Source organism: Hypomesus transpacificus, chromosome 16 (assembly GCF_021917145.1).
Source record: "Hypomesus transpacificus isolate Combined female chromosome 16, fHypTra1, whole genome shotgun sequence".
Classification (NCBI taxonomy): Eukaryota; Metazoa; Chordata; class Actinopteri; order Osmeriformes; family Osmeridae; genus Hypomesus; species Hypomesus transpacificus.
In genome coordinates, this window is record NC_061075.1 from 6,820,316 (window position 1) to 6,835,118 (window position 14,803).

At 39.8% G+C, this 14,803-nt stretch overlaps 1 protein-coding gene across 6 annotated transcripts in view; it reads right to left on the reverse strand.

The window, feature by feature from the left end:
• Nucleotides 1–14,086, reverse strand: part of ttll7 (tubulin tyrosine ligase-like family, member 7) — a 55,997-nt gene extending 41,911 nt beyond the window's left edge. For 3 of the 6 annotated variants that reach the window (XM_047036806.1, XM_047036810.1, XM_047036812.1), the window contains exons 1-5: nt 13,661–14,086; nt 13,212–13,284; nt 3,844–4,190; nt 3,328–3,459; nt 1,626–1,747 (exon numbers count right to left, since the gene is read on the reverse strand). In XM_047036806.1, coding sequence (XP_046892762.1) covers nt 1,626–1,747; nt 3,328–3,459; nt 3,844–3,868 — 279 coding nt within the window. In that variant the 5' untranslated portion in view covers nt 3,869–4,190; nt 13,212–13,284; nt 13,661–14,086. Of the gene's footprint in view, nt 1–1,625; nt 1,748–3,327; nt 3,460–3,843; nt 4,191–13,211; nt 13,285–13,660 lie in introns of those variants that run through there. The other 3 variants (XM_047036809.1, XM_047036807.1, XM_047036811.1) reach the window with 3 other exon arrangements.
• Between the last annotated feature and the right edge of the window lie 717 nt (nt 14,087–14,803).

Sequence of the window (14,803 nt, forward strand, 5' to 3'; positions counted from 1 at the left end):
TTAAAGGAGTCAGAGATCCCGGGGATGATGAAATACCTTTCCTCTCCTCTCCCTTTCACCCCTCCTCTCTCCTCTCCTCTCCAGGTGCAGAAACAGAACAGTGTGTAAGTACACACTAGACACCAGGGGATGCCAAGGACAATCCAGTCAAACACAAGTCCTGGCTTTATTGGGCTTCCCTCATGGTCCAATAGCTCCCCGGCTGTCTGGCTACAGCTGAGACTTTCACCTTGAGTGACCGTAGCCACTCTGACCTGACATGACACATCACTAAAGGGCCATGATACTTTAAGAGACCACAGGGACCTGTGAGGACTTATACATGGAGAGGTCTTAAACCCATGTAAGCCTCCTGGGATTGAGGTGAGATGAAGCATCTGCTTTTCATAAATGTTGTACGCGAGAAAGCAAGCATACGCATGTTTTTGCATAATTACGCCCCTAAAATCGGAGAACTTGAAAAACAGCAAGATGCTTGGAAACAGGTCACAAAATAGCAATGAATCATAACATAATGGAGTTAGATGGCTGAGCGGTTAGGGAATCGGGATAATATTCTTAAGGTTGTGAGTTCGAGCCACATGACGTTGTGTCCTTGGGCAACGCACTTCACCCTACTTGCCTCGGGGAAATGTCCCTGTACTTACTGTAAGTCGCTCTGGATAAGAGCGTCTGCTAAATGACTAAATGTAAATAACAAGAATTCTTTTGGAATGTTTATTGAATTTACTATATGAAAAGAAAACAATCAAAGTGTAATCATTCCTAAACCACACCACCTGTGACCATGTATTATTATTAGTGCTGTCAGTTTAACGCGTTATTAACGGCGTTAACGCAAAGCCAAATTAATGGCGTCAATTTTTTTATCGCGCGATTAACGCTCTTTTTGACCTAGCAAACTTTGTAGTTTTTTTTCACATTCTGTTGCAACAACAACTGACGTTAGAAAAACTACAATACCACACCGGATCTAGCTAGACCGGAAACAAAACAACAGGCACGCCGCACCCACTTGTTTGGGCTTGCGAGCCGGCTAAACAGTCGAAGCAGAGCCCGTTTACGGATATTAGACATTCTCTGGTAGTAGGCTAACGTTATGTTTTGAGTTGATTGCCAGCGCCAGACGCCGAAATGGATGCCAATAAGATTCTGAATGGAAAGTTTACTTTTAAAAGGTTACCAAATGGTTCCATTGACAAGACCAAAGTGATCAGTGTGTTCTGTCGTTGTGAACTGAGCCGGAGGGAATGAGCTATCATCGCAGCACGTCGTGGAGTCGAAAATATAATTTTGATGGCACACAGCCAAGCACACAGCTGATGCGAATTCTCCGCCTGCTCGTCAAAGCCAGGCGATTGCAATGTTGTTTTCAATTTAAAAAAAAACATTTGCACGAAGCAATCCGAACCACTTTTCCATGTCGATAAGAGCATTACAATTTGAAAAAAGAATGGATGAAAAAGAAATCAAGGGACATTTAAAATAGATACAAATGTGCGATTAATTGAGATTAATCGCGAGTTAACTATGACATTAATGCGATTAATCGCGATTAAATATTTTCATCGTTTGACAGCTCTAATTATTATACCAGTATCAGACTAGTATTACACATGCTGTACCTGATAGTTCCTGAGTTCAGCGATCTTCTCATGCTGCACAGCAGAGTCATTCCAGATGAGGTTGGCTGTTTCATCCTCATCCCTGGTTTTCAGAAAGGCCATTTCACTTATGGCTATACGCACTTCAAAAACACAAACCAACCGAGTCAAAATTAACAATGCAATAATTCTCTCTCTGTCTCTCTGTCTCTCTGTCTCTCTGTCTCTCTGTCTCTCTGTCTCTCTTTCTCTCTGTCTCTCTGCTAAGTTAATACTTTAACGGTAAATGAGTATTAGGAAGCATGGCTTGATATTTACCATATTTGGAATAGCTGCACAGCACTCATTCCTAATGCTTTTTTCAAAAAGATAAATTAAATGACCAGTAATGTATTCAAATCCCACTGGAAACTCAAACTATGAGAGATAGGTGGCCAGTGCATTTGGACATTAATCCAATGACTATTAATTATTCACAGACCTAATGAAAAATTCATATGCCCTAACGAAACAAGGTAGTAATTAATTTCTTGAAGGCACGCACATATCTGGATCTAATCCTGTGTAATGGTATTTTTACAGATCAAATGTGACCGCCTATCCAATTAATCAAAGGGCCAAATGCTATTTAGTTAACCTACAGGTTACAAGAGGTGCCTGAAATTGAAGTCCGTCTTGTTTTTAAAGTCTCTAATTTGAATCACAAGCTTTTTTCTGGTCTGTTTCATTGCTATCCAAGGGCCACACTTGATGTTCTTCTACTTGTTTATTGTATTTTTATGGTATTTAACAGTGTTTTTCTTTTAAGGTTTTTATTCTTCAGCAGAATTGCCCTCTGTTGACAATAAAGATTTAATTAATCTAATTTAATTGAACTCTAGGAGAAAGAGAAGATTTCTTCTACCACCACCACGTTACAAAATAAGATAACAATTTCTGACTGCCTTCTGCTACATAATTTAACCTTTACTGTTGAATACTATCAATCATGAGGAAATAAAAAAGACAGGTCTAAAATTGGCTATGGTAAAAATGCTTTGCCCATCTGGCCATAAAATGTCCATCGTGCTTCACTTAAACTCTTGGATGTTTCGAAAGTGGTCGCTGCGAGAGTCTCCTCACAGCTAGAGAACAGGTTCGCTGCAAGACTCCTCACCAACCCACGACAACCCCCTACCCATAAGCCCCCTCCTTGCTGCTGACTCCATGCTTTACCTATGTTGTGGGTTCACCCCTGAGATATCATTGCACAATTTACTAGAATACTTGAGAAATGCTTACTCTGCTGTTTGGTCTTTTCCTGTAAAAAAAAAAAAGATGAAGCTGCCAAGTTAAATTACCTCACTTGAGATTTGTATTTATTTTCTGACAAGGCTTAACTGAACTGTAACATTCGCGATGGCACAGCGACTGCTCTATTAAATCTTGTTTGAGGTATTTAACAACAGCTGGTTTGTTGAAATGATTTCAAAATCATATCCACCATATCAAATTTGATAACAATTTTCACAGATAACACGGTAGGTACTGAGTTCTGTTGAGTAGTTGATAGACATACTAATATAACACACTGCTGCACCCACAACAACCACCCACTTCTTATGGTAAGAACAATTAGCTTGGCAAAATTGGAGGCTTATCTAGATTTAGAGAAAGGCTAGTTCCATTCAAGTGAGTATATACTCTGATGTTTCTGATAGAAATTGAATAGCCGGTGTCATACCAATTTCGTATTTGGTGCCTGCCATGTTAGCGTTGATGGTGCCCTTCTTCTTCTTGGTGTGGATCTTCCTCCTGCCGCTGCACTGGTAAGGACCAGGCGATGGCCTGCTCATGGGGGGCGCAGCTTGATCCTCTGCAAGGTGGCCAAACACACACAGCATCAGAACAAACTAAGGTCAAAATAAAGGAAAGAAAAGAAAAACCGTGGCTGGTGATTTTTGACAAGCAATCCTGATTTGAATACAACGCACTTTGGGAATAACACCCAAGTGAGTTATTTTGAAAACCACAAAAACGGTACAAAAAAAGGTCTATCATTTTAGAGCTGGCCATTTGATCATTTTCTGAGCATACAATGTATGTGCCTGCGCATGTGTGTCTGTGTGGACGCTAATGTGCATTTTGCATGCCGGCACGCACACACACACACTTTTTAATGACTTTCAGAATGTGTTGGAAGCCTTTCAGCGCGTTTCACAAAATAACGGCAACCTTTTTGCCCCCCATCACAACTCACCTCCATTATTGGGGAGAGAGGGCATCTCAAGGGCTGGAGAATCAAAAGGGGGAGCAGGGCTCTCTTCCAGACTCGTCGGGGCCTTACGGCCACTGGAGCCCTCCAGAGACCTTACTTACTCTTCCCTGTCTGCTATAATACTCGTCTGAAAGCTGGCTGGATCATCTGAGCCTCAATCCAGACCTGTCGTTCTCCAGCCGGTTCCACCTTAGCAGTAAGGGCTTGAGCGCAGGTAGCAGTGGCTGAGGGGGTCGGGAGGAGGACTTCTCACAGCCCCGGCTCATTTACAACCCCACAGAGGACAGGACGGAGGCACAGAGGGAGGATGGATGTCTTGGATGTGGTGCCTGAACAGGGGAAAGAGAAGGAAAAAAGAAGTGTGTCTTTTTTTCTCTACTTTTTTGGTACAGTTGTGTGAGAGAGAGGTTGATCGCTTGAATGTGATTACAGCGGCGGAGCGTGGATTGAGACACTCTCACCGGACCTCCTTGTGATGTGAGGCTGACACGGACCTCAATTTACATCAATCATCCTGACAACATTGTGTCTGTGCACACCAGTCGACGGCTAGTTGGTTATAATGAACAAATTTACATTTACAAATGAATGCAAATACAGTGCAGTAACACCACCTAGCCTACAGCTCAGGGTATACTTTGCCGGCATCCTATAGATAGATATGTACATCTCATTAAATTTGAATATCGATGTCCAATTAACAGTTCACACCCCTTCCTTCAGTGTATCAGGAACTTGTGGCCAGCTGAGAACATCTTAACCACAATCAAAGACAACAGACTTACATTTCATGACTTGCTTAATGTATTACAGTTTTTCTCAATTGGTTTGGCTCATTTCACGAAACAGAAATGACATTCTCAAAACAACACGTGCAAACCTCCAAACCACTGGGCACTTGTTCACAACAGATTGGAATTGTTCATTCCTTTAATCAAATTGCAATTGTATTAGCACATCCTTGTAAATAACAAGTGCAATTGCCTACAGTTTGCACACATTTCAAATGATTTTGCACATCTTTGAAATGGTTAGGTATAATTGCCTTCAATTAGGCCAACTATCAATTGAAAATATCTTGCTGGTCTAAACTGACTGTTATTTCTCAGTAAAGTGGTTGTTCTCTGCAAAACATATTGGCATAATTTCCTTGTGTACATCATCACCTGCACACTAGTTCACTTCACTGTCAAAATCTTTCAGGCACATAATACCATGAAAAACATAATGGTATATACTGTAATATGGATCTCTTGGATCATCTGCTGACAGTCATTGTCAGGTGCAACTAGAACTTTACTAAACAAGGGGACACATCCGATCACCAATCACACAGTAAGTTTAGTTAGCTGACAGGAGCTATCCAGGAGTATAAATCCTTCCATCAAATATTTAGAGACTGTCCCAGGCCAGCTCGGGGGAAACATCACTGTTTGTGCTGCCATTTCAGAGAATGGTGTAGTCACCCACATTCCCAGTCTTGGCCCATACAATACCCAGACACTCCTGGTGTCCTTGGACTGCCTGCACTCCGATCTTATCCCTCTACATGAGACCACTTTCTTACATTTGTCATTGTGTGGGACAATGTAAGCTTCTACCGTCACCCGCTCATCAGGATTCACTGCCCATCAAAGAATGCTAATGGTGCTCATATCACCTAACTCCCCATTCCTTAAACCTCTCCAGGAGTTTTTTTCTGCATGGAGGTGGAGGGTTTATGAGCATCGGGCTCAAAACCAGAGGTCCCTGCTCCAGGCAATGGATGCTGCTTGTGATGATGTCACAGCAGATCAGTGTAGGGGATTGTTGCGGCATGAACAACAATTCTTCCCCTGTTGCATCGTAAGGGAGAACATCAGATGTGATGTCAATGAAATCTGTGGCCAGACAGACAGTGAGGACGACAACTAGTGAAACTCCAGCTTTGCTTTACTTTCTTACTGTATGTGTTTCCTTCTTGCCATGAAATGCACCCTCTGCAACTCTGACTAGGAGGGGGTCACTTGCCTGAAACTTACTGTGGTTACTCATACTACTAGTGTAGGTTATACATAATGTTAGTTTTGATGTGCTTATTGTATGAAAGTATATTGTGCTGTACACATTTCCTGTAACAGTAACCATGATGTATGGCAATTACAGTAACAATTTCCATGGCAGTGTAAGTGCAATATGTGATGTGAAACCTGTTACTCTTGAATTACTGTAATCTTTTTTCTGTTTGATACACATTTACATTTTACATGTATTCATTTAGCAGATGCTTTTATCCAAAGCGACTTCCAAGCTGTCTGCTTTACAAAAGAGCATAGGTCAATGATCCTAAACAACAAGATAGCCACAAAAACATTGTGGTTAGCCAAAACATGAAGCATACATTACAGTATTGTTGCTTGCTTTTCTACAGGTGCACTCTTGCACTTTTGAGGTTCATGTTGTTTAGTTGTAACTTGTTTGGCTACATGCTCTTATGGTTCTTCTTTTTGGCACTTACTGTATTTGGGTTTTTCACAATGTATGCTTCATGTTTTGGCTACCCGAAATGTTTGGGGCTATCGCGTTGTTACTGTATGATCAGTGACCTATGCACTCTTGTAAAGCTCTCTTGGAAGTCGCTTTGGATGAAAGCATCTGCTAAATGAATACATTTACACTGTAAATGTAGATTGAGACACATTGTATTCTGGAAAGAAAACATCTACTACAGTAACTGTAGCACAGTGCACATGAGGGATATTTCTAAGGTCCACTGCCATACTGACAAAACATCTAAACATTTTGACCTGCAGTGTTTACACGATGCCAAAGGGACTTTTCATTTTGGGGGCACCTACTATTTGTATGAGAGAAGGATTTAGTTTGGACTGATAAGTTGTCTGTTTTAGGAAATAGATGACCCTTTGCAGGTGTTCCATGGTGTTTTGCAGAACCATCTGGGTTATTTTGGCAAATGTATTTAAAGGTTTGAGAATGTTCTATTTTTTTTCGAGCGATGAGCCAAAGCAATCGAGAAGGAACTTTTCATTTTGAGGGCACTGACTATTTATATGAGAAAATGATTTGGTTTTGAAGCATGAGTTAACTGTTTTGGGTGAGATATGACCTTTTGAAGGTGATCTATGTAGTTGTGCTGAACCATATAGGCTATTTTGCTAAATGCACGTGGAGCTTTGAGAATGTCATTTCTGTTTCAAGAATTGAGCCAAAGCAATCGAGAAAAACTGTAAGGCAGGGAAAGTTTTGGTTGCCAAATGCAGTTACATTTGTGAGGGTAGCAGTTGTAATCTGCAGTTAACTTTCCTTATCTGAGGCAGGGGTGTAGCCAGAATAATATTTTTGGGTAGGCCTAGAAAAGTATGGATAGGCATCTTTTCAGGGTTTTGTTCTTATTTACTTTGCGATGTGCACCCGGTGCATAATTTATATTTTCAGAGATATTTTCGTTTTTGGGTAGGCCTTAGAACAAATTGGGTAGGCCTGTGCCTACCCAGGCCTACCCGTGGCTACACCTATGATCTGAGAGGTATTGTTTTACAATGGATTCTACAGATTTTCTGAAGAGACCAACAGTGGCCTCTTGTGGTTGACTCATTACATGCATCTGAACTAGAGTCCAACAGAAAACACACATATGACGCACACACACACACACACAGAAACACAAAAACAAACACTCACACACACACAAACAGCCAGCCAATGAGGGGTAGGCCAAATCAATTTGATCACAGTCAGCTTAACAAATTAAAATGGGAAAAACAATCTAATCACATTACACGATCACTCAATAACCGTCCCGCTAACTGTCTTCAGTAGGCTGCCAGCCCTGCTACTCTGATAACTAGATTATAACCAGACACTGGGGGAGAGGACTGATGAAGTGAGCTGAGCTGAGCTGCTGACATTAGCTCTCCCCAGGGTGGTGTTCAGTTCACCAGTTAGATTGAAAGAACGGGCTGCTATCAGCATTGGAGCAACACAGTGCAGGTCGCAGGGCAGGGCATGGCATGGCCCCACCCCTGCCGGTGTCAAGTTAACCCTGCTTGGTCAGGGTGAGGGAGGACAGACAACTGGATGGACAGACGAAACTTGCAGACCGGCAGGGCTGTCTCCTGTGGCGGAAGATATACGTCTAGCCATTATCAGAAATACTTTACACCCGCCTCTCTTTCTTTCTCTCTAAGTAAGTTAACAACCACTTGAGGATCTTCTCTACATAAAACACCTTCACAAAGTCTACTGCATTCAGCCTGTGAGGCTCCCATTTAAAGTCCATAGTTGTATTCATCACCTCCTCATAGCATTATTGGTGTATATATTATTATTAGGATTCCTCCGTCAGGAGGAACCCTATTGTAATTGTTGGTATTATTATTAAGGTTCCTCCGGTAGGAGGGAACCTATTTTTATTGTTGGTATTCTCATTATAATTTTTCTTCTCCTTGTGCCCCAATATCTCAAAAAGTCCCTGGTCATAGATTGTCTAATTTGACACATTGATATACTTCATCCAAGTGGGTACCCCCACACCAGATATGGGCCACATCAGACCATAGGGGGCGCCACAGGCCACGCCCAAAAGTCTGATTTTAAAAGTGATGGCATTTCCACCCCATTACTCCAATTCTTCTGAAACTTGGTGTGCATGTCTCATTTTCCATGAAGAACTAAAAGCCTCAAGGACCCGTAAGGTCCGCCATGATGTCTTTTCCTGTACAGTGATAATTTTGGAAAACATTCAAAATTCCTCTTCTCTTGAACCAAAGGTCTAATTGACTTGAAATTTGGTACAGATGTGTATCATTGACGTATTTAAAAACTTAAGGCAATTGAATCAAGTACAAAATGGCTGAAAGGGGTGTATTTATGTAAATGTCCACATTGCCTCAAAATGTTTGTGTCACTAAATCAAATGTATTTTTGAAGGATGGTTCAAACATAATAGGCTTTAAGGTGACATGCCTCTGAAGTACCATGCAAAGTTTCACCTTGATATTTCAAAATATGACTGAATTACAGCTGTTTGAACTTGGACCAAATCTGACAATGCTCGCCATTGGAGAAACAGTTTTTTTTATTATACCGTTATTGAACTTTGTCTATTCCATGCCTGGGAAAGGCTCAGTTTGCTGAGATGTTGTGCCAATAAGCAAAGGGTTGTAGGTTCAAAACCAGTCAGAGGCATTGTTTTTTATTTTTTATTCTGACAAAACAATAAATCCTCTGGTTGTAAAACATAGCAATGCGTTTTTTTTTGAGCCCATCACAACACTCCAATCATCTGTTAGCGAGACTGTGTAAACCACTGCAAAACAAGCCAAGTTCACCACAGTAGCTAGCTACTTGTAGTCTACGCATGGTAGAGATAATGCTAATGGTTATCTCTAATGAAGTGAATTGATTGTTCAGATGGATTCCTTGTTTCACTTAAAATTCATTTAAGTAACCTAAGCCAGGACACATCCCCACTGATGCTAGGCATGATTCGAAATTCCCTTCCATGACAAGTTATGGCACTCCAAACTAGGGCTGGGCGATATCATATGGGTAAAATATTATCGATATAGATATTTATATTTACATTCGATAACGATAATTAAACGATAGACCACAGATCTATAGTAGCCTAGTAGCTAAATAAGTCTCCTCCTCAACTTTTTCCCTACACTCGGCATAATGTTTAGGCAGAGCAGTGTGAGAAAAATGTTTGCGTCCAGGGAGCACGTACCTGGGGTCAAATAACTTCAGCTTTTTAAAACCTTGCTTTTTATCAATAGCCTACTTATCAATACCTTGGCACACACTCACACTTTCTGCAAGTTCCAAGGAGTGATTTTGCTTCATGTGGTAAAAAATGTTTCATATATTAGTATTATAATTGGACCAAAATGCTGTTCTTATATGTCCAGAGACGTTATAAGAAATCCGCAAAACCGTTTGCGGATCTCTCCAGAGGTCGATTTACGGACCTAGCAAGCGGTTGCCTTGGAGATGTTGACAATGGCGTCTGCACCAGATTCGTCGTGTTTGATTTGGGATTTTCCTACGTGTTGTTATATTATATAAAAAAACAAATATGGACTTTCGACAGATCTATCAACAGCTTTGTAAGCAGAGATTTGTTAAAACGTTTGTTAACCGAGACCGTAGGTCGAGGTCAACAAGAAGTCCTCATTTGCAGTTTGTCGTATTACCAGACTTGGTAGCCACCTGTTTGTTTATTACACCAATTTGCACCGAACATTGCTCTGCTCTTTGTCGGATTTCAAAAAGACAGTTTTCGGCAATAAAACTAATTTTCCTAATTAACAGATTAGCTACTCCACTTGACGTGCTCAGTATATTTTAGTAAGCGTAGGCTACCATTTCTCCGCAACTTCCTGCTGCATCACAGAAATTAAATGGACCGCTGTTCCTAATTATTTTCTATCGACATGATCTATATTATTGAAAATTAATTAATGTTACTAATTAATGTCTTTATCGAGGGAAGTCATTACTTTGATAGTTATTTTAATCGACTTATCGCCCAGACCCACTATATATTATGTCAATTCTACAACATTTAGCGCAAATTAATTTCTGCAATCTAAGACAGGACAAATCGCCACTGATGCTAGGCATTATTTGAAATTCCCTTACATGACAAGTTATGGCACCCCAAGCAACCTTTTTAAAGTACTACGAGTAACTATTCTTTACAGCAGTAACCCAGTCATCCCGTTGTCTCGTTTTTATGTCCTATTTATAAATAGGACTAAATTACAGCTGTTTGAAATGTAACCAAACCTGACAATGGGTGCCATTGGAGAAATTTCTTATTTTCTGATTTAAAAACTGAATAATCTAATGTCTAATTCTGTAAATGGCTTAGTAAAATGAGACACAGTGCTGATGTGTGAAGGGTGGTGGATTCGAATCCAGTCAGAGGGACAAAGATTTATTTTTTATTCTGACAGAAATTACAGTTTCAAGTCTTCTGGTTAATCCCAGTGTAACTATCTATTATGTCAATTTTACAACATTTTGAAGGAGGAATCCGCCATTGCTGCTTGCAGCTATATTTATTATTATTATTATCATCATTATTATTATTATATATTATGTATTTGCTGTTATTTATCTTTGTGGATCTATGCTGTACATGTCAATATCCAGCAGAGGGAGATAGAGGACTGTCAGCAGAAAGGAAGCATTTCTATGGACTGCTGAGCATATGTCAGTTTATAAAGAAAGAAGACATTGTCACACCAGCTCCATGACTGCCTCATCTGTATCCCTCTCTATTCATTATCGCTCATTCACAACAAATGTGTGCTTGTCCCTCAATGTAAAGTGCCCTTCCAAGAGCTTTATCCTATCCGGCACAAGCAGAAATCTCTAGCACATTCCCACAGTAAGGCAAGTTTTACTAATTCATGTTGCTCTGTATAGTTTAGTATTTTGCTATGAAAGCTTAGTTTAACTGATGTACGCTGGCTGTGTAGTATAAAACATAAATATATTCAAATAAATAGAAAATAGACTAGACCTAGCCCACTGTCCGCGTACTATCACACAGTTCTATAATATCTTAATGTATCTTGGTTGAAAGACATTTATGACAAATGTAAGAAGAATAGCCTACCTCATCAAAAAAGTACATCAACATGTCAACATGGCTTTACACATATTTGCCTGCATCAAAAGTCAATTATCAAAGCAGATATCCCAGAGGAGCCCGGAAACACCACCTAAAGGTTTAGCAGACATCAGGAGTTTCATCTGTGCATGGTGCTCTTTGGCATCCTGTTGTTTCAGCATTCTGGGGAACTCCAAGTATAACTACCTAAAGGGGATCCATCACTGTGGCATGCAGACCCTTTTATTGTTTAGATGGCGTTGCAATACAGAGATTTGGCTACTCCTTAAGGCCTAATACAAAACACAATAGGAATCCTAATATCTGCTTTCTCGAACACCAATGTGTGCTTTTCAGTGTATCGTTCAGCTAGTCTACTGCCTTTCCTTGCCCTCTAAGATACATATGTGCATATGGCCTGAATTCAGCCCACACTCACTATGGGAAGCTATCTTCAAGTGGTTTTGAGTATCCTGAGAATCTAAAATTAGACCAGTTTTGGCTTGGCTTCATACCATGCTAATTTAAAGAGCTGCTGTTGAGAAAGCCAAGGTATAGAGATAACCAACAACAAGCAACAGAACTCCAGACCTAACCTTCTTTCAAGCTACAGACAAGAGCATTGTAAAAAACAAACAAAACAAGACAGTGCTGTCAAAAATATATAAAAAATTGATGCCGGTAACCTGAGTGATCGACCCTGTGTGCTGTATATAAAAAAAGAAAACCAAGACATAGGCCAAGACCTATTTTAAGCCCTTGTCTATATCACAGGACAAGAAGGCTACTGCATGTCTGTTCCATAAAGCTCTTCTTATGACACATAGGAGGATTATACAGATGAATATGGACTCAATCTGTTTAACAGACACTTAGGCCTAAACACTTTGTCTTTAATCCAGTGATTATTGTCAGATTAAAACTACGGTTCATTCAACACTGAGGAAAGCAACAGTCAGATAATTCTGGGGGCGGTGTACAAGCGCTTGATTTGATGAACAGGGCTTTTGATGATTGGTTCTTCCGACAATTGTGGACATGTTTTCAGATACAAATCAAAGTGGGAAAGTATTTTATTCGGGCCAAATCTTTCTGTAACCAGGGAAATTTGTCTCTGCCTTTGACTTTTAGATTATATATAACCTGATTAATTCCCGAAAAGAAAATTCAGATGTCACAGCAGTCCAAACAAAAAATGTACATCATAGGATCAACACAAAATAAACAAATATTACAATTATACGCAGTATTCACAGTGTTGCCTACAACTGTATTTAAAACAAATATCATTGTATTTCTACTTCAGAATGTGGGTGTGCAATGACTAAACTCAGGTCAGAACCAAGGGTGAGTGTGCCCACTATACTGGCTCAAGGACTGTTTTAAAAACATTATTTTGCAGGTCCTTTGCTAGAATTGATATGAACTGACTATGATGATAAATAGTGAGAATAGATGAGCCTTTCCATGCATTTGACTGTCATTACATAGTGTTTATTTTGAACATGTTCAATAAATCCAGCAAAGAAATAACCTAGCGTTAGTGCAGTGCATAGGGAAGATAAGATAAAATGCATTCAGTAAGTCGAATTAATCCCTTTGAGTTCTCCAATGACCCTGTGCTTTTTACAATGACATTTAAATGCCCTACTGATGGTCACCACCACATGGGCGCTTAGTCTTGTGACATTATGGCCATCAATATGGACAAAATTAGCTATCTTACCTATGTATGCCAATACGATCATTGAGTTGCTGAAAGCTCTATTGAAGATTTCATCAGGACGCTTCAACCCCTCCTGTTAAAAAGGAATTCTTCATTATCTAGCTACGTGTTACCAACGATTTCATATAACGATGTTGTACTGTATAGATTTGTTGAAATTACCAAATCACCTGACTTTGTTAGCTCTAGCAGATTGGATAGATTAATTTAGCTTGAGTATTGTCATGACATGATTGGTAGCAAGCAGAAGCTTATGAGCATCTCCTGACTTCACTGCAATATCACGGTTAAGATCAAAACAACATGAATGACATCATTACATAAATTAATATTTATGCACTAATACATAAACACCGTATTTAGATATTTTGTGCCAGAAAGATAGCTATAGCTTTTAAGACGAATGTAGCGAGCTAGCTAGCTAGCAAGCTAACGTTAGCTAATGTTACCTTATTCATCCAGGCAGCGCCAGCAGCCAGTAGTGCTTGTCGCCGACATAATAGGACGCTATTGCATGCTGATACAAACGTATGCTTTATTAATGGAATTGTATGACCATTTTTTTATTAAATGGCTATTTAAACTGTATGTTGCCCTTACAATTTGCATGGGCCTAGCTGGCTAACACAAAAATCTGCAAAATTGTCCCATGCCTACGGCGTGCGTGCTTCGGAGAATATACGGATTGATCCACTCTCTCGATGGGGGGTGGTGCAAACTGAAACACAGAATTTGAAATTAAAAGTCCATGTGTACAGCTTGTTGATGATCTGGTATTTCGAGTAATGACTTATAATACTGATGTTAAGCACTAATTAAGTTCGACAAATGTATTATGTGCCTATGCACATCAAAATGGATATACGTTCAGCCATGTTTTCCGTATCATTGTGATATCGACTGCAAACAAGGAGACATAGCAACGTGAATTTACGCTGTCCAAGGTACCAAAGCAGGTCGACTGCGGAGCTGCGTGAGCAAACTATGTTTATGAAACATCGTCAAGTCAAATATGTTTATTTATAAAACACATTTAAAAAGAGCCAACGCCAACCAAGTGCTGTACAAAGTGATTATATAAGGCAAACAACAATAAATAGAAACAAACAGACAAACAAAACAATTAAGCACGAGTGACCCTACTCGAAAGCCTATATGCCTCATCGTGTCCTATGATACAACCGACAGATATTAGTACACTCTTAAACGCTGTTACAATGTGTTATTGTATTATTAACTTAATTATCTTTTTGTGCCATAGAATCAAGTAAAAAAAACAGTAGTCTATTCAGAACCAGGCAGTCTCAATGGAGATAGGCTACGGTCAAAGCCTAAAACGATAACAATGTTCTAATTCAAAATTAAACAGTGATTTGCAACACTTTACGCACATATTTCGATTTTGATGATGTGCATCAAAATCTGTTCATCACTTTATGTTTTTTAGATTAGTCTGATTGCATCAACAGGCTTCAATCTGCCTGCAGAAGCTGGCTAGTAGCCTGTGCATAGCCGCCTTAGCCATTCAATACGTGCTGATCAAAAAATATAGATTTAACTTTTGAACTGAATTTCTATTCCATCGTAGGCCA